Here is a 20,728-nt window from a genome sequence, read left to right on the forward strand (position 1 = left end):
GGGCTGGGGATTTAGCTCAGCGGCACAGCCCTGCCTGGCAAGCAGGGGGTCGTGAGTTCAATTCTCGGTACTGGAAAAAAAAGCCTCTATTTGGTGACATGGTGTGAAGAATATATTGACTGTATTTCTTTTTAGGGAATCTTTGGGTTTATCATTTTTATTTTTTTTTAATTGCCAACTTTACTCACTTTATGTTATATACTCATTTTAGGCCTCGGGGTGTAGCTCAGTGGTAGAGTACTTGCCTAGTATGCCATGGCCCTAGGCTGAACCAAAAAAGTCACCTAAAAACTGATATGCAATCGGTTTTAAAACATATTTATGGGGTCTATAAAACCGTATAATATACCAGCACCAGTTCTTATAAAACTGGCCAGATGGACAAGTTTGGTTTTGTATGCTCATATTTATAAATTGAAGCATAAATTTACATTAAATATTTACACATAATACTGTTTTTATTACAAATATTACAGACAGTTTGATTTTTTTTTGTCTAAAATAGGATATGTGCTTTTAAAGGCTTCTATAAATTAAAAACCAAATTCTTTAAAAAAATCTTACATAGTTTCCATTTCTGAAAGGAATCTAAATACGGAATAGAGCTTGATATTTTAAGGACTCCCAAAATGAATCCTTTTGCGAATCGAAGAGTGCTTTGATATGATGGCTCCTAATTTGTCAGCCGTGAGTGTCTGATTAGGTATCCATTGAGTTTCATGAAAATGATGAAAAATAAATACGCACATGCAGCCTCGCATCCAGACACATTCAAAGGTTTTTGTGTTGAATAATTCACCGTTTCAGAGTCATGAAATGGAATGTTTTGTGCATACTTAGCAGCAGGTTGTCAGGTGGTTTGGATTGTCATTTGCAGGATTGGCCATTTCAAAGAGACGTCGTGATAAGTGCACCAAGAATCACAAAGCAGATGCGAGCAGAGCTGGTTCATAGCCAGGAGGCCCCACTGCATTTTTGCTCATTTGCTTTTTGCAGGTCTTATGAAAATACTGCCTGACCTGAGTTAGGTTGCGTGCAAGAAAGTTGGAATTTTCTAGCCTTCCTAAGCCAAAGGAAGATACTGATCTGTCCCAGGCCTGGGGACCACCAGGTGGGCCCTGCTATAGAATCCCATGCCAGCTGCTTCTAGCCGTGGGCAGCCCTGCTGGGGCTCCATGTTCCTTTCAGGGCACCAGCATGTCAAACAAATGTTAGCACACTCTGGGTGGCCTGTGCCCTGATGTGAAACTGGCTGGAGACTCTGATACACTGCAATCAGAGCTCTGGTCCTCATTTCAAGGCAGCTCAGGCTCCTGCCACCACAACTAGCACCCCATGAAGCACTTGGGCACAGAGAACTTGGGAAGATTTTATTGCAAACCGCCCAGGTGTTTGGTTCTCCAGGAACTCAGGTCACTGTGGGCAGGTGTCCTGTCGGCTTACAAGGAGAATCTTTTCATTTGGGACATGGGGTCATCTAAGGACTCACTGTGCAGGGGATGAGAGGGTATCATAGTTATAGGAAGAGGGAAGGCCAAAGAGAGCATCTGTTTACCTGAAGATGCGCTACCCAGATGCTTGGTACCATGAGGTCTGACCCCAGTCTTTGGCTAGTCTGCCTTTGTCAGATGAAATGTAATATTTAGACAAATTGACTTTAATCAATGTAGAGGTGAACTAAAATAGAAAGTTTCTCAGCAGTAATTATTATCTTGAATCATAGGCTTTTTGCTTTATTGAATTGCATTCATTTCTAACACTTATTAAGTCCCTACAGTGCATTCAGACGTTATCTTGGGAACTGACATCGTCGTCTCATTTAGGCTGCCAGTGCACTTCCATTCTTTTTGTAAAACACTTGCCTCATTTTGAACATTTGATTTGTGTAATTGGATGTTTGAAGTTCCATGTTTTCCTCTTTCTCCCCTCTGCTGATACACTGAACTTCCTCAACTTGATTTTTTAACAAGCCCACTCAGCATATGATAAAAATACTTTTGGAAAATAAGTCCTATAGTATGTGCCCAATTTTTGCAATCATTTTGTATAAGTGTGTAAGTCAGAGCATAACATTTCTCAGAAATCTGAGAACTGTTGGTTCCTGAGGAATTAGCAGAGAGATAATGTGCCTTTGTTTAACATAATATAAAGTGAAAGTTTTACACCTTGTATAATTGCTTTCTCTACTTCATTTACATTATTTTAATTCAGTACAGTTTTGAGGGCTTTTTGTTTTTGAATTGTCTTAACCACAGCCTCATCCCTTAGCAAGAGTAGTATGTACTGAGATGTATCCATTAAATATATTCTAAAGGTTATATGTTTCACACATATATGAGTTGTTTTGGTTTAGCCCTGTGCTTAGTCACAAAATTTCATATGCTCATGTTTTTTGTAAGGCTTTGAAAAGAAGCATTAATATTTGGGATAAGGTCAGTGAAGTTAAAAGAATGAACCTTAAGTACTTTTTCATGTGGATTTCCTTCTTTTTTTTTGTTTTTTTTGTTTTTTTTTTCCAGTACCGGGAACCGAACTCACCACCTTGTGCTTGCCAGGCAGGTGCTTTGCCATTGAGCTAAATCCCCAGCCCCTGGATTTCCTTCTTTAAGTCTTACATCTCCCTGCGAAGTGGATATCACACCCGTTTTACATGTGAGGTCATTGAGGCTGGGAGATATTGAATAACTTGTTTTAAAAGTAACAGAATACAGATATGCACCCAGAAAAGCTAGTACTTTTAGGGTGCCCTTCATTTCCTCGCTTTGTAGATTTTGCTCTGTGAAGTTGATGTGACTAGCTTGCAAAATATGAATGGCCAGTACTAAATTCAGGGATCCGCTTTACTTTTTGGATTGAGGACTAGGACCCTTCTGGTGTGCAAGACAGATTCCCCACATGGGTATGTGCTTCCCCTCAGCCACCCAGCCCCTCTCCTAAAGCCTGTTCAATCATTTTGTTTTAACTCCAGGAAGAAGATGAAGTACCAGATGATGAGACCCTGAACCAAATGATTGCTCGGCGAGAAGAGGAATTTGACCTTTTTATGGTAATGTTGCAGCAAATCATGACACCCTAACGCCTTCCCCCTCTGCCCCTTTTTTTCCTGTTAACTAAGATGCCTGGAGCCTGTGTGCCCTGGCAGAACTTCGTCTGTGAAGCCTGTGCCTTCCTTCGGTTCAGACTCTGCAAACTGGCTGGATTTAGCCTGCAGACATATTTTGTTTGGCCCACACAGCATTTGTTAAAATTTTGCATTTGTTGCCAACATAAAAAGAATCTTGAATTTTGGCTTCTTTTTAGAAAATGGGATTGGGCAGTATCAGTCCCAACACTCTGTATAGAAACGGTTGGCCAGAGCTGAGTAGCAGCTGCACTCTCTGGCCACGCCATGTGGTCCTGTATCTCCTCACACCTAGTCTGTCTCTAATCCCAGCCCAGCATCATTCAGGAAGCCTGTCCAGCTCATGTAGGCATTAGAACGCACAAGTGTGCCCTACCTGCCTCCTTCCTAATGAAAGCAAATATGCTCCCAGTGGGGACAGGTGAGCAACAGCAGCTGACATGACATAGGTGTGCCTCTTCTCATTGCTGAAAGCCAGCTTAAGCAAATACGAGCTTCAAGGTGCATATAAAGTAAGGGATAGCCTTCATTTAAAGAGCAAAAATGCCTGGATTTTACTGGCACAAAGTAGGTGTCAAAGAACTTTGGCATTTAAGAATTTAATACCCTTGAAGTTCCATAATACACAGCACCTATAATTTTGCTGAAACCAGAATTTTATGTATACATGTGGCCTGCTGCAAGCCAGGGGAGCAAGCTTGTTGGTAGGTGAGGGAAGGCTGTGCAACAGCTCACAAAGTGGCATTTACTACCTTTTTGCTCTTCTGTTTACTCTGTATCTTCAATGACCAGAACAGCTCTGTATGTGTAGCTGCCACTTAATAAATATCTCTTGAACATATGATGATATTTGTAAAATTTCAGACTTTTGTGAATAGGTAGGATGGATTTGAATACGTAAAGTTAAGAGGTTCCCTCCAGTGCCTTCAATCATTTTGATCTTTGTCAAAGACATTTAACTTGTTTGAGGAGGGAGTGAATAAATGTAAACTATAGCTTTAGTCACTGAATGCCTCAGAACTCTAAAATCAAAAGTCCTGAATTAGAATGCCTTTCAATCTCAGGTAAGCAGTCTGTACAGACAAAGCAAGCAGAGTGGGTAGGTGCCTTGGAGATGCTGTATCTGAGGACAAAGCTAAAAAGTAGAAATGTGAGAACCATGTAGCCAGAAATCACAAATTTGCAAGAGAAGTTGGAAATCTGTTTTTATATGCAATCTCAGGATTTCAGAATGTTCGCAACTAAATTCAGAGCTTTTAAAATTACTATAACATTGTGGGCCAAGCAAAACACATCTGTGGGCCAAATATGACCCAAACAGTTTGCAGTTTCTACCTTTTTAGCCTAAACAATCTGAGAATGGTGCTCTGGCTGTGTGGATACTTATGGATTTTTGTCTAGGGAATACTGATTGTGTCATGATAATGATTCATGATAAAAAGACCTTTAACTCTTTCTCAGAAAAATTGAGATAGCCATAGCAATCACCCCTAAACTAACTCTTAACCTGGGATATGTACTTACCTGTCCTCCCCTGCCATACCCCCAAGAGCAGCCTTGCCTAGGTCAAGTCATTTTGAAGAGAAAGGGCAATAAGAAGACGTGGCCAACATATGGTCTTCATAAAATGTGAATTTCTTAACTCCTACCGTTAGTCACTATGTTTATAGATTACTCTCTACTTAGGGAGATTAGGAATACACATTGGAAGTAGACCTCCTTCTCGAGGAACTTATTAAAATATAGATGATGGGGGGTGGCGTGTAGGCGAGAGGCCCTCAGCTTCCCTGGCTGATCACTGATCTCCAATAATTCTGTGCTACTATGGCCCCCGATATTTTCAGGACGCAGGAGAAGATAAGTTGCCTGGCATTATACAAATTAGATTAGGTCCAGAGATGCAGAGTTTCACTAGCAGTCCTAAAGTAAGGGAAGAAGAATATTACTCCTTCCTTACTTCTGGGCTGGATATTTGTAGAAACTGAAAAACTTGAGAAAAAGTTTGAATGTTTGCCCAAGGCAGAGTCTTTTACCTTGGAAATATATTACCGTGTGAATAGATGGTGTAACAGGTGAGAATGGTTAAGGAACACATTTTTATAGGTATTTTGATTTTGTGACTCTGCATTCTTAAAGGTTGGCCTCTGTTTGGGAGGTTGTATGGATTTTTGTTTGGTCTGATTTTTAATACCTTCTAATCTGCTGGCTGCCTTTGGCTGGTTCACTGTTCATTAGCACCTCCACCAGGGGGCAGGAAATAAATTTTGAACTCTTGCCAGCTACTCTGATTAAAAGGTTTGCTGAGAAAAAGAATGGAATGTGAGCTAGAATAAGTTTGTGGGGTTTAAATATTTAAACTCTTGGTCAATTGTTACAAAAGAATCCATTATAAAATTAATAAAATCGTAGACACTATAAACAAGATCAGTAGATAATTGCTTTAAAATAAAACCTGTCTGTTAAACTTTTGTGTTGCTTTCTGCTTCTACAAATGTGCCTTCAGGAAGTTACCTTCCATATTGGTGACCTGCGAATTTTAACTAAAAATGTTGCAAGATACATATCTGAAATGTTTTGCTAACATACAAACATTAGGCTTTTAGATACTGTGTTCTTTATAAAAGCAAGACGTACTTTTAAAAATTACTGTACTTGTACATATAAGGTTTATAATCAGGTCTCAAGATAAATATATTGGGCTGGGGATTTAGCTCAGTGGCACGGCGCCTGCCTGGCAAGCACAAGGTAGTGAGTTCAATTCCTAGTACCAGAAAAACAAAACAAAACAAAAAAAAGGAATATCATCCTTCAAGATAAATGTATTAATGTAGAAACTAAATAAGCAGTTAGCTTTTTCTTCCAATATTAAAATTTGTACTGGTATGGTGCACGTAAAATCTCTGAGAAGGGGTGGGTACTTCATTAGAACTTTAAACTTATGTGATTGCATCTACCTTTCTGAAAGGAAACTCACTTCTACACACGAATGTGTAATTTCCTTTTTGTATCAGAAGATATTCTCTCAATTTTAGATAGTTATATAACAAATACTTTTGTAGGGTTTGGTATGGATAATGGTACCATAGCAATATTTTAAAAAATCAGAGTGGAAATATTTTGTCATGTCAGTGTAGAACATTAATGAAAAACTTTTTATTTTATTTATTATCTAATAACTGTCAGGAAGTTGCTTTATGCAGCCCTTCATGAGATCCTCCTGTAAATGACCCATCCTTCATGTGCTAATTACCAGGGTTTGGTTGATCTCATTTCTGATACCAAAGTATTAGAAGGCAGGATTAAACAGAGCATTGTGAGCTAAGTATAACCCATGACAGAGCAGGATGGCCACATTTATCTACCAATGGGACTTCACCGTGCCCGAGCCTACCCCGTGCTGAAAGTGTTATAGTTGCCGAAAATGTTGAAGTATAGTTTAAGGAACCTTGACCTTTAATTTTTACATAGATTCTAGAGGTCACATTTGGGTTGGAGTAGCAGATATTTCATTTACATGTTCAGCTTTAGCTTTTAAGCCAAAAAAAGTATATCAAATCCCTGTTTCAGTACAGTAGAGCCGAAGGAAGAGGGAAAAGGTAAATAATTTAATGATTAATGATCTATTTGATTGTGGAAATGATATCTCTAGCTAGTGATATATGTCGTATAGCTGGAATTTCAGTGGTGGTTTCATTTGCACTTTTTTATCTATCAGATTATTTAGTTGCAGTTTAAAGCCAAGTATGTGCAACTCAGTTTATTTACAAATGAGCTGATTTTTAAAAGGCTAGCAGAGATGGGGGCATAGTTTGGAGGCTACAAAAGGAGGCCATTTCACGTATGATTTGGTAAATTAAGATTATCTCCGAGGTCTGTTTCTTTGTGGTGTAATATTTTCTTAAGAGCTAAATTTGTGTCCATGTTATATTGAAAATTCAGTTCATTCATGGCAACTGACTAATCACACACCCAACTGGGGGTGGCTATTCTGTAGTGATACTTGGGCACACTTTTTCCTACCTCACTGCTTAGCTAAGAGCATGAACACTCTTCAACAAATGGAAATATATTCTTGATGAATTTCCTCATTTATGAACTCAGAAAGCTCATTTCGTCGAGGAAATTAACAAATTTTAAATCTTAAAGTGCATCCCCACCTTGAATTTTCTTACTGTTACCTGAGGGGATGCTTTGCACACACATATACCAAGAAGAGGAATTCTTGAAGAGTGTTTTTAAATGCATAAATAAATTCAGAAGGTGGGCACAGAGGAAAGGAAGGGGTTTCTCTTTGTGGAATCTTTCCCTAGATACTGTGGTTTAGGGATGAGCTAGAACAAGTCAACCAGAATGAAAGAGACTGAAGGGGACCCTGAAGTCATCTAAGAGGGCTTATAACAGTTGTAAGTACTGTAATTCTGTACTACTGTGCAGAACCCCACTTCTCTTTGGTGACACTTTTATGCATTCTCTAGCGAATGGACATGGACCGGCGGAGGGAAGATGCCCGGAATCCAAAGCGCAAGCCTCGCTTAATGGAGGAAGATGAGCTGCCCTCCTGGATTATTAAGGATGATGCTGAAGTGGAAAGGCTCACGTGTGAGGAGGAGGAGGAGAAAATCTTTGGCAGGGGATCTCGCCAGCGCCGTGACGTGGACTACAGTGATGCCCTCACAGAGAAGCAGTGGCTCAGGGTAGGTGTGGCTTTTTTGACCTGCGCTTGGTGGTCAGAATGTTTTTGGTGGCTTGGAGAAATTAGGAGCTTAAAGCTGGAGTCCTCTGAGGGGTTCGAGAGTGCCAGTCAGAGGGAATGACTCTTGAAGATAGAGGATAAAGTCATTCTGCTGGTGTAGAAGAGTCATCCTATGTTTCAAGGCAGTGCTTGGAACAAAAACAGTGAAGTATTTTTTTTTGCTAGAGCAGAACAGACGATTCGAAGCACAAGATTATTAGAGCTGTGAGACCCACTAATGTTTTATGACCAATTGCCTGGTCACGCCTCACTCTGTCAAACTGAGACTCACAATATGGAAGGGGGCCTTAGAGATCTTTTTAATTACTCCCCCTGATTTCGTGGTCTTTAATCGGGGTTTTACTTCTATAAGACATACCTCGGGAACAACATTGTTGTCTAACTGTGTTATTTCATAGACCTTAGGCACATTTAGATCTAGAAGGTGCCTTTTCATTCTCTTGGTTTAGTGAAAAAAAAAAAATGAAGTTCAAAGAGGTCATGTGACTCATCAGGACAGAGTTGGATAGAAATCATGGAATCAGTGGGTACCAATGCATTTGCATAGTTGATTTCGGTTGGATCTGAGCTGCCTATATCACAAACATGCAGGCTAAAGCCTACGACTTGGATTACTGTGTCTAGAAATGTTATTCTAGTTTGTTTGTTTGTTCATTTGGGTTTTTTCTCTTCAGAAAATGATTATTTCTCATCTTTGACTGTGCTCCTTATAGAACATTTAAGTACCAAAATGCTCATGGGAGCCATGTGTGTGAATATCAAGGGCAGTGTGATTCTTTCCTTTGAAGGTTTAGGTCTGCTTCCTTTATTGGGAGCAGACTTGGTACCTTGACTTACAGAGCAACCTGGGACATGCATTCCAGACAGGACTAGTAAATGCATGCTGGAAATAGCAAGTATAGTTGGGTAAAAACCAAGCAAAATAGCAGAAAATGTTGGCAGTTGTTCATTTTCTCAAAAGGGACTATAATTCCCAAGCTTTGTAAGATGAGGGTGTTAGGACCCAGGACATAACTAGGTAGGTTCATGGAAAGGCAATGAAAAGGATTTTGAGATTGGACATCAAAGGCAGATGGGGCGTTGGTACCACTTGAGATGTCATTTACTCAGGATGTTGTATGATGAGAGGAATGTGACCTGAATTTTGAAAAGATTGAATTCTGTGGGCTTCTGAAAAGAGCGACTAGCAATGCATTGTTCATATTTAGGGTTGAATAGTTGCATATAGAATGTAATAGTTGTGTGATGGTGTCCCTATGGTCTCAGGAAACAAGGTACAATCAACATATAGGGTAAACATTTAAATTTTTAAAAAATTATTACAGTAAAAGACACATTACCATTATTTTCCCTCAGAAGTACTCTCCGTCACTTCAAACACACTTATCCCAGCATTCTTGCCATTTTCTGAAGGAGTTCTGGAGGTCTTCTTTCAAGTCTTTATGAGGTATAAATATACAGTAAATACATCCAGTGAAATGGGAGCCTTGTAAAAATATTTCATTGTGTCCTCATTCACCGTATTCACTGAGCGCTGCACCATTCAACTTCTGGTTCTGCCCAGATCTCAAAGTGAATGTGAGAGGTAAACATTTTAGATTGTTTCAGGACACTGAGACAGCCAGGAGAGTGCAACTAAAAACACTTACAAAAGAGGACTTCAGAACTGCTTAGAGAGGGGCAAGAATGGTGGGATTCAAAGTGAAGGAGAGTATTTTAAGTAGGATTAATAGCAATGTTCCTTTTACAGTAATAAATACGTGATAAAAAATTTAAACATTCACTGAGCTTTTCTTATCATACCTCATAGGGTTATATGAATTTTCTGTTTCACTTATGGAGGTTATAGAACCTATATAATTAAGGTCCATTTTATAATGTGAGGGATTTTTTGTTTGTTTAGTATTCATTTCTGAGCTCCAAAATTCTATTCTGTTTCTGTTTCATTTAAACAATAAATTAAGTACCCAATAAATGAAGGGTTTCATTTAAGCAATAAATTAAGTTTCATCCGTTGGAATGTTTTTTTTGTTTTGTTTTTTTTTTTTTTGGTTTTTCTCCGGTACCGGGAACCGAACTCACGACCTTGCGCTTGCCAGGCAGGCGCTTTTTGCCGCTGAGCTAAATCCCCAGCCCCCATCCATTGGAATGTTATTACCAGGGATGAAACAACTATAATCTAGGCCACTGATAGCAAACCCTTCAGAGCTTTCAATGGTAACAAACAGACCACTGTTGCACCACCATTGATCCTGGCCAAAATTTTAAAATCAATTTTTTGATACGATTAATCCATCTACATTACAAACAAAATAATCTTCATTATTGGGCAAAAATGTGTTGAACTTTTCCTTTCAAAAATCATTGAAAATTGCTTTTAAGACAAATAAGATGAATCTTATAGGAAATTTTCACATTTTAAGATAACTTATTTCTTTTCTTTCATTTGTGCCTCAGTGAATCCTTGTGAAAATGAAAGTATGATGTTTGGAAAGTAGAAAGTTATTAATTTACCAGCAATATTCATGTAGCATTTCTCTTTTTAGTATATCTAGTAGACTCCCTTTTTATCCAGAGCAGGCACATCTAAAAATGGACAACCAGTTTGTTATAAAATTATGCTGTGGAAATTGATGTTTGTAAATTTAACCCTAAGGTGTCTTGCAGCATACCAAGTCATCCAAGAAGACCAAAACTGCTGTCTACACAGCTTTACTGTATTGTGTCTTTTTGTCATTGAATCTTTTGAAAACTGTATGGCCATATTTTATGTGAGCTGGCAACTTGCTGTTAAGCAGGACATGTGATTAATATGGATGCCTGTTGGCCTTACTACTCAGGATAGATGCTTACTGTCATCTGCGGTCTTATTCACCAGCAGAAATCCTGTTTAATATCAGCGTGTTATGTTTTTGCTGTAATAACCATGGAATTCTCATAGGCCTGGATGTTGAAGAGATTTTCTCTCCTGGCTGGTGGTTGAACATGTTGAGCGAACCCAGTCAACAGAGCCTTGAAAGGAAGATTGGCAGGGACTGCTGTAAAAGAAGTGCTGTAACACAGCTAAAATAATTCTTCTTTTTCCTGGCAAGGTTGTACAAAGCCTGCTTGGCTGAAGCATTGAAGACAGAGAACCGCAGAGTTAGAAGGCAGCTGAATGGAGCAGCTACCATCCATGCTCAAATGGCACACTCTTGTGGTCCCCAGACCAACAGGCTGGCCATCCCTCAAAGGAAGCACACTATGTTTTTGTCTGCCTAGCCCCTCTGGTTCATGGTCAGCCTGAATTGTTAGTTCTTTCTCACGTTGGACTGAATCTTCTTTCCCTGTAGCTGTTCCTTACTGGTCCCAGTTCTGTTCCATGGGGTGATAGAATAATATGTTCCCTTTCTCTAGTTAACATCAAAGCCCTGTTGCTGGAATATTTGAGGACTCGTGTCAGTCTGGAGTGAACTTCCCTACCCTGCTCTTTCTTTTGAACATTCCTCATCCTGCAAGGCCCCGTTCAGTTACCGCCTCCTCAGATAAATAAGAATTATCCTTTCCACTGAACTGTCATGTTTCTTTGCTTGTCCTTTTGTCACAACTCATTTCTAATTTCCTAATATTCTTGGTCATTGCCAACTTCCCTAGTTTCTTGAATAGCTCCTACACTGGATCCATATCTTGGGAGAATTGGGGACTTCCATGCGCAAATAAAAAGTGTGCTCTGATTGCCACATTGATTGCACTAGATTGATGTGTGAGAGTACAGACAAGGGGGTGGTTTTCCCAACTCAACCTCATGCACATAAGCGTGCATTTTTAAAATTAAAAGTTTATTTCTCACTCTCACCAAAGTCCATGATGTCTTCCCCACTGGTGAGTGTGCTTGTTCTCTGAGGGTCATTGAGGGACCTGGCCTCTGCAGCTTGGTCTTCTCCATTCTCATGAGCTGGAAGTAGAGAAAACTACATGGCATGGTGGGTGCAAGTTCTAACTGGCTATGCCTGGAAGGTCACACATCACTTCCGCTCACTTTTCATTGGCTAGAACCTGGTCATGTGACTACTCCAGCTGCCAAGGAGACGGGAAGTGTGACCTGGGAAATGCGAGCCCAGAAAAGCAAGATTTTAGTGAATAGCTAGCCATTTCTGCCTCGCACACTTAGGATAAGTTTAAGCGATACTGCTGCTCCTGATCTACTTTAAAAATGTGTTCATGGTTTCATCACAAATAGGTTTTATTCTGTAGTCATAGTGTGCTAAAAAGAAATTCCCAGTGTCCTTGAGAGAATGTTTAGTTGGAGGACTGTTACAAATTTTTTTTCTGTATTTATACTGCTATTTTTTAAGAGGAGGATCACAATTTCAAACACAGCTCTGTTTCTTAAAAGGAAATATTTTATGTTGCTTTGAAATCCCTATTATCATTGAAAATTAAATATCTTTTTTATTAGCCAGTCTCAAGGTAATGTCGTCTTTTTGAGGTGGTCAGTTCAACGTTGATTCACCTAGTGGGCTCTTTCCTGGGGGCTTTCATCCCATGTTCTCCCCAAGGCGGCATCTGGATACAGGAGGAAACTGACCTTCTCCTCCTCCCCTGTGCTTTCCCGTGGACCTCTGCTGGCCTGCTACTATCCCAGGAGGATATGACAAGCCGGTTTCATCTTATATTCTTGGAGACTTGGATGCTATGTGCTCTTAAAGGCTCGGGTTCCTGGTCACCAGCTCCAGCCAGAAGCTATCAAACATTCTGACATGTGACTGGGACTCCCGGTCTGTGCTCTCAGCTGTTTTGTGTCCTGTTTGGGAGTCTACAAACTCTGGGTTGCTTCCTCCACACTGTGCTAGGACATTTGGGGTACAGTGAGATTGACCCCTTCCACAATAGCAGCTAAGTCACCACAAGGAGGTCACCAAGCCTGAAGTTCCTAGAAATGTAATGTCTGGGTAGATTTAGGAACTTTTTATAATAAGCAATCCAAAATATCCTGTGTTTACAAATTTTATGAAAGTTTATGGCCATCTGAACACAAGGTGAGGGACCATCCTAGGGTCTCGGACAGAGTTTGTTAGATGCCTAAAGCTCAGGATTTATGAGCTTCTCAATAAACTTTTAGTACCTTGTTCTTGTGCTTCTCAAATGCCCCACCCCCCATGCCCCGTCACCCAGGTTTGGATTCTGAAGGGAAAAAATTCATTTCAATCTAAACTATAAAACAATGCTGGCAGTAACTACAAATTCCAGGAGTTAAAGGGCATAATTCCCAACAAGTACATAGTGAATTTAAGACCAAACTGCCGTTACTTCAGGCCCTGGCCACATTTCTGCGTCCTTAGGCTTTTATTCTTTTTACAGATTCACTGGAAATGCAAGAATTCCTACAAACCCTTTGGCCTCCATAATTTGTTAAAATGGTGCATGGAATTTAGAAAAGTGCCTTTTGAAACTACAGTTTCAACTACATAACTACATAAAGAAATATACAAATCAAGTATACTTGCCGGCCAAGAGAGGCAGAAGGTGGTGAGGTCTAGAAGGGAATCCAAGTCCCTCTGACCTCTCTCCCTGGAATCAGGGTGCAGCATATGACCAGAACCTTATCAGTGTATTTTCCATCCAGGATGTTCACTGAGCTTCAGTTCCATAGTTCTTACTGGGGCTTTGTTATATAACCGTAGTTGACAAAATCATTTTTCATTGACTGCACTCAATCCTAGGCCCTGTGACCTCCCTGGAGATTAGACTGCTACAAAGTCCCAGCCTCCTAATGACCATGTTTGGTCTTTATGGCGGCCAGCCTCCATCTAATAGTTTAGGGGTCTACCAGGAGTCACCTCACTGACATATTCCTATCATCAGGAAATGCCAAGGGTATAGAAACTCTACGCTAGGAACCCAGGAAAAGCCCAGATTCTTTCTGATACAGCGAATGGCAGTGTTGTCAAGCCTGACTGCTTCTTTTCTTCTTTGCTCCCTTTTCTACCATGGAAGAAGGTTCTTTGTCTTGCCTTCCTGTTAAGACATCAACTTCTTATATACTATGTATCCTGGCAGACCACTCCACGCTGTGGCTTCTGGAGCCGTTCTGAGGATCTCCTTCCACCAGGGTTGGCTTTAACTGGGGAGGGCCTTTGAAACTGTGAGAACTCTTTTTGGCCATTCACACTGAGTTCGCTTCTTGGTAAATACAGATCTGATAAGCACAACCAGGAGAAAAAGGAATGGAGAGAGTTTGTTACTTGAAGCAAGAAAGGAGAGCACTGGGGTTGATTTGCAAAGCAGTATTCTCCAACCAAGAAAGTGAGGGCTCATGGGGGAACTTATACATATTCACACAGGGAGATTCACCATATGTAGAAATGGACACATCCACAAGCACTGAGCCATAACCATGTGTTTTAGAAAAAGAAAGATGGCATGTACATTCCCAAGCGTGCTAAGTTGGGGGGTAATAATCACATATTCAAAAGGAAAAATAGTAGGCGCAAAAGTCTCAGGACAGAGAATGTTAAGGTTATAATGAACAAAGTGGGCCGGGCATATAGCTCAGTGGCATAAGCGGCTGCCTGGCAAGCTCAAGATCCTGAGTTCGATTCCCGGTACACACACACACACTATATATATATTTAATGAACAAAGTTTTCTTCAAGTCACCTAAAAAGAATGAGCCAGAGTGACTTGGTTGTTTTGACTGAATTCCTTTTAAGTTTCTCCAAAGAAACAGGTGAAATAAAAGGAAAAACAATTTTGAGGGTACATTCTTTTCTCAAGCAAGTACAGGAGCCCGCTTCTAAAAATGCCTGCTGTGGCTGCAGCTGGCTGCTGTCATCTTCTCTTCATCAGTGAAGCCTGGTGAAGAGCATTATTTCATGGCAGGTTCACAATCCTATTTTGGAAATCAAAGGTATTATTTGTCTTTGCACTTCTGCCTTATCGTAATCTTTCTTTAGACAATGGGTCTTGCTCCTGAATAGCGAATGACCCAGCTGGAAAACGTGGAAGAAAATGTTCATGTGGTGGAAAAAATGTTCTGTATATTACTGCTTGATAGCCCTTCCGTGTTGTACCAAAGGCAGTAGAAAATGCTGTATTACTTATTACATTTGTATATGTGCATTTGCACACACAAGGATTGGCCTGTCTTGATAATACCTTGGGAAAATATCAGTGTCTTTAAGTGTGATAGCAGGCATTTCATCTACCAAATCAGGACAGAGTTCAGATGAACCTGCTGGGCCAGAGCTTTTTGACTGAGTCTCAGCCACGTGCACACTGACGGTGATCTTTGTAGCATGGTGATGCAGCCGTCATCTTGAGGCAAGGGCTTTGTGAAATTGGGGTGACTGCAGAGCTCAAAAGAGGGCTGGAAGATGATTTCTGGAATGCTGTTCTTTACTTTTCTTCCTGTTCCTTTGGTCCTGCCAATTTTAGAATCCTTCACCTCCTCAAAACTCTTAGTGATAGCCCTGCATTTATTTAATTGCTGAGTGATTTTTGCCCCACAGCACTTGAAGATAATTGGAATGCAATCTAGATTATGTGCTCTGTATAATATGTAATTGGCAGCTGGGTGGGAGAACAAATTTTGGAGAGTATGCTTTTGTCTCACAGTAGATCTGATGTCTTGAAACTATAATTTTTTAAAGTCCCTCTTATTTGCCGGTGTATCTTATTACCATTCTTAGGGCCTACTTTGTCTTCTGTGGGGTCTTTATGTATGGGTGCGTGGCTGCTTTTTCTAGTAAACCTCATGGGCTCCTGGTATTGAAGAAAGATGCAACCCCCATGCAGTTTGGCCTCAATAAATACTTTGTAAATATTAATGATGAGGCCCACTTCCTCAGATCTGTGTATCTTGTGACGTACACAGCTAGGTGTAGAGGCCATAGGGTTTCAAGAGGAACCCTTGAGGAAAGACAATACCATCTTTTTCCTTGATTAGTCAACCATCAGATTAGAGATCTCATCTCTCATGACGGATCTTCATGAATGGAGTCCTCATGATCCTCACATCTGCTGCCCACTAAAAGGAATGCTAGGAGTTTTCTCTTCCTGAAGCTGGAAGTGGAGAAAAGAAAATGAGTTTCTTGAAATATATAACAAAGTAGGGGGTAGTCAGCACCATAAACTATGTCACCTCTCAATGGAATTTATGTTGGTGTCTTAAAAAGCTGAATAGTGTCAGGATGTACATAGAGAGTGAGTTTGTTTAGTGGCCCTCCTGTTACAGGTACCCAAACTGTTAAGTACAGGAAAGGACAGACAAATCCCTGGAGACTTTAACCACAAAGAATGAGGAAAGATGGAAGAAATGGGGGTTTCAAATATCTGAGATTCTGTTGAAATACACCATGAGAAATAAAATATTTCCAGACATGTATGAACAATTAGGCTGTTGGTGTTTTTTTTCCTCAAGAACTCTTTGAGAGAAGACAAGGGTCTCCCCTATTTGGGTGAGGTGAAGTGTGACCCAGTCCGAAAGCAGAGACGGACTGGCATCTCTCTGCTATGTTTCAGCTGAAAGAATTACTGATTCTGGGAGATGTACTTTTCTCCAAAACTATTTTGTTTTTATATTAACAAAATGTTTTGGATCTTTTATCTAAAGCATAGCATATGGGACACTTTTAATATTTTCTTGCTTTTGTTTTGATTATTCCTTGCCTTGTGTTACAAAATATAAAACCTCTAAGAATTGACCATTTTTTAAAATCAAATGGCAGTTTAGGTTTTAAAAATTAGGTCATCAGATTTACTGGGGCAAAATTTCCTAGCAAGGTGCATTTCCATTTTTATACACAAGGGAGAGCTAAGGCTCTAGAAAATAGATTTGGGCTTTGCCAAATTCCAGGTTATTCAATACTTTCAGAATGGAAGTGTTGAAAGAATTAATTGTAAGAATTGTGTGTTGTTTGAAGAAGTATTTGACAGTTGTAAAATAATTATAATAACGTTCTACAGTTTTTTGATGTTTATATTCATTTACTAGATTACTTTAATAGACATTGGATACTAGAATTTTCTCTTTTGTTAGAATTCAGTAAGATAAATTCAGAAGAAGAAATGGTACTCAGAAAGGTGAATAAAATAAAAAATATTAAAGGTCAAAAAATGAGAGATTCATTTTGAATGATTTTTTTTTTTTTAATCTTAATTCCTGGCATTTCTGGTCTTGAGTTTTAGCCTTTGAAATCAGGATTCAGCTCTGAAATCAAACTCAGTCATCAAAAGGAACCATTGAAAATTGGACCTGTGTTACAGATACAAAAAAGGGCCAACAAGTTCACACCATCTTTATTTATTTTTATTCTTATTGCTTTTTTTGTTGGGGGGTACCTAGGACTTTTGGAAGGTTATTAGGTCATAAGAATAAAATCCTCATATGTGGGATTAGTGCCATTATAAAAGAGAGCTCTCTAGTCATTTTTTTGCCAATTAAGGATATAAGAAGAGGTGAAGCATCTGTAAGCCAGAAGAGGCCCCTTACCCAAACCCCTCTGAGCTGCACCCTGTTTTAGCCTTCTACCCTTCCAAACTAAAAGATAAGTTTATGTTTGTAAGATCCATTAGTTTGGGTCCTCCAGAGAAGGAGAACTGATAGGATATATAAAAGAGGAAATTGGTTGAGAATTGGCTCACGCAATTGTGGAAACTAAGAAGCCCCATGAGATGCCATCTGCAAGATGAACACCGAGGAAATCCAGTGTGTAATTTAGTCAGGGTGGGAGGTACTGCTGATATATGTCCCAAATTCCAAAAACCTGAGGAGCAGGAGCTCTAGAATCCAAGAGCAGGGGAAAATGTATATCATAGCTCAATAAGGTGAGAGAAACAGTTCACCTTCCATCTAGCTTTTTGCTTTATTCTGACCTCAGTGCAGACTGTGTGATCCCAGTCTGCAATAGTGAGGGGGAGAACTTTACTCAGTCCACTGATTCAAATGCTTATCTCTTCCTGAAACATGCCCATAGACACATCCCTAAATAATGTGTTACTTGGGGCCGGGGATATAGCTCAGCAGCACAGTGCTTGCTTAGCAAGCAAGCCAAGCAAGCATGAGGTCGTGAGTTTGATTCCCAGTACCAAAATAATAATAATAGTAATAATAATAATAACAATAATAATAATGTGTTACTGGCTATCTGGGCATCCTTTAGCCCAGTCAAGTTGACACATAAAATTAACAATCATTTGTGCCAACCCCAGGATCCTTTTTATAAACTTTATTTGCAAGGGCCCTTCCATGCGTCTAAAGCATGTAAAATTGCATAAAGCTGTTTTTGCTTTTACTTTTTACCATAGTTTTAATACTGATCATCTCCTGCTTTCTTGTCCAAGAACAGGTGCAAATTTAATTCACTGTCCATGTATTGAACATTGATCATGTGAAGACATCCATGCACTGTGTTTAAACTGGGAAGAGCAGTGCAGTTAAGGTGTTGTTATGGCTTACACTCATAGCTGGCCCACCTTATTAATGCAATTAAGAGCCAGACTTTATCAGGCTATTAGGAATGCTATTGCACAGTTAGCCAGCTTGAAGAGCTTCTCAAGAGCAGGTCTCTAAGTATACACAGATGGGAATTAACAGAGATGAAAACAGAATGTGGGATGCTCTAACTTGTAGGGCTTTCAAGTGTTCAGAAAATCAGCAGAGTTTAAACAACATGTATCTTACTGATGCCGAAGTTTTAATGTCACTCCTCTGGGGATGATATTTACAAGTGTCCCTTCCAAGGTTCAGACTTCCAGAGGAGAAAACTGTTGCCTCTTTGGCCAAAGAATATGGTCTCCAGACACAGAAGGCAACTAGACCCCCCCCCTCTGCTGCTGGGAGAGCCCAGCCTTCCCAGCTGCAACACCTGTGCTTGTGTGGTTTCTGCCAGCCCTGCCTGTCCCCAAAGGAGGCAGAAAGTCAGCAGGACACATTCATTCACCATTGTCAAAAGAAAGAGACTGAGGGTTCAGGTACCCGGATAACAAGGATCTGAGGCATGTGACTTTGGCAGATCCTTGACGTTGCAGAGGATAGCCGTTTTTGTGTTCAGAAGAGCTCAGATGGCTACCCAGAGGAGTCAGAGGAAATCTTCCAGAACAAATAGTAGCTCTCATCACTGTCTTTGCATAACCCTCAGTGGCCTCCCATTGTAAGTATAGTGAAATCCAGACACTTCAGCATGGTCTGCAATGCCATGGTCTTTTCCTCCTGCTGCCGTCTGGACAGCTGCCCCCCAGGAGTGTCTTTCCAGTGCTTCATACTCTGGAGCCCTGTCTCTCAGGTATATACATCTCCCCCTTACTCACATGCGCCCTTCCCGAAGATACCCTTCCTGGCCACCCTTGCTGAAGTACATAGTCCCTGCTATCAATCGCCATGTCTCATAAGTCGGTTTTGTACATGGCCATTGCCTCTCTTTAAAGGTTGTCTACTTGTCCTGTCCCACCAGTATTAGGCTCCAGGAAGATCAGGGTCCTTGCCTGCCTCTTCCACTGTTACATCGAAGAACCTGGAGCAGCATTGTCCTTTCAGTACAAACTCAGTGAGCATGTGAATAAGTGCATGTACTAGACAGAAACAAGGGTGAAGGGAGCATATCGTCACGGCAAAGTCAGTAGAGTCACCCGCCTTCTTTTTTACGGATAGGTAGAAGTCACTAGCATTTCTCCTGTTAGATTCCAGTGACCCATGTCTTCATGTAAGGATTTCTTACTTACAAGAATACTAAAGGCGTGCCATTTTGACATAAAAGTACTTTTGAGCTTTCCAAGAATGTGAAGGCTCTATTCTGATTTCAGAACACATTGATAAAGATTACTTAAATGTGCATCAAGGGGCTGGGGATTTAGCTCCGCGGCACAGCGCCTGCCTGTTCAAGTGTGAGGTCGTGAGTTCGGTTCCCGGTACCAGAAAAAAAACAACAAAAAAAAAATGTGCATCAAAAGTACAACCATTACTTTAACTCACCTATTCCTCAGAAACCCTCATAGATTTTATAGCTGCTGTCTTCTACCTTGGGCCCTTGAATTTTTTTTAACAAAAAAAACTAGATTAATGCAGCTCATCTAACTCAAAATTAAGAGATGCACAAAAACCACTAAATTAATTGAGTTTCATTTTTCAGTCTTATATAAGAAAGTTCCCTAAATGAGTATGCTGGTTTGAAGTGTAATGCCATATTGCCTTTTTGATGGTTTCCTTTCTTATTTTCTATTAAAGGATGAGTTGTCAAAATCATACAAAATTATGGATGGAACCATGACATTTTGCTTTGGGCAAAGCTTGATTCTCTTCTGCCACTTCTACCTAAATAAAATACTGAAGGTCACATGTTCATAGTCTGTCACAGGAAGCACATTCTAACATATGTGGCGCTGTCTCAATATCTTTCCCTTGGACCATGTAGAACGTTTTTCCAAAGATTATTTTAAATGATGTCCCCTCAAAAGTTGAGCATTATGGAGGCAGCCAGTGGTTCTCTTCTCTTCTGCTCAAACTTTGGGTAACAGTGACAGGACAGTGGGTCAGACTTTGAGATATAGATGGTTCTGGCTGCACATCTGTCACTGTTTGCCCATGTGACGTCCTGGATAGGTCCCTTTACCTCATGGGGCCTTAGCTGCCTTGCTGTACCCTGGAAACATGAGTAGGGGTGTTGGGGTAGGAAAGAGAACACAGCCTGTCTCTCTTGCTGTACCCTGGAAACATGAGTAGGGGTGTTGGGGTAGGAAAGAGAACGCAGCCTGTCTCTCTTGCTGTATTATTGTTCAACTTTGCCTTTGGTGATCCTAGAAAGAATGACGTGGGTTAGCCCACGTCAAGTGATTGGCTCCACTTCAGTGAGACAGTTCTCAGGAACCGGAACTCAAAG

General features: G+C 40.3%; 1 protein-coding gene across 8 annotated transcripts in view; it reads left to right on the forward strand.

Moving 5' to 3' along the window:
• Positions 1 to 20,728, forward strand: part of Smarca2 (SWI/SNF related, matrix associated, actin dependent regulator of chromatin, subfamily a, member 2) — a 171,948-nt gene that overhangs the window by 97,404 nt on the left and 53,816 nt on the right. For 7 of the 8 annotated variants that reach the window (XM_005388600.2, XM_005388605.2, XM_005388604.2 and 4 more), the window contains 2 exons: positions 2,969 to 3,046; positions 7,597 to 7,815. In XM_005388600.2, the coding sequence (XP_005388657.1) occupies positions 2,969 to 3,046; positions 7,597 to 7,815 (297 nt within the window). Of the gene's footprint in view, positions 1 to 2,968; positions 3,047 to 7,596; positions 7,816 to 10,966; positions 11,605 to 20,728 lie in introns of those variants that run through there. The other variant, XM_005388607.2, reaches the window with a different exon arrangement.

This window comes from Chinchilla lanigera, unplaced genomic scaffold (genome assembly GCF_000276665.1).
Source record: "Chinchilla lanigera isolate Chin_1 unplaced genomic scaffold, ChiLan1.0 scaffold00033, whole genome shotgun sequence".
Taxonomy (NCBI): domain Eukaryota; kingdom Metazoa; phylum Chordata; class Mammalia; order Rodentia; family Chinchillidae; genus Chinchilla; species Chinchilla lanigera.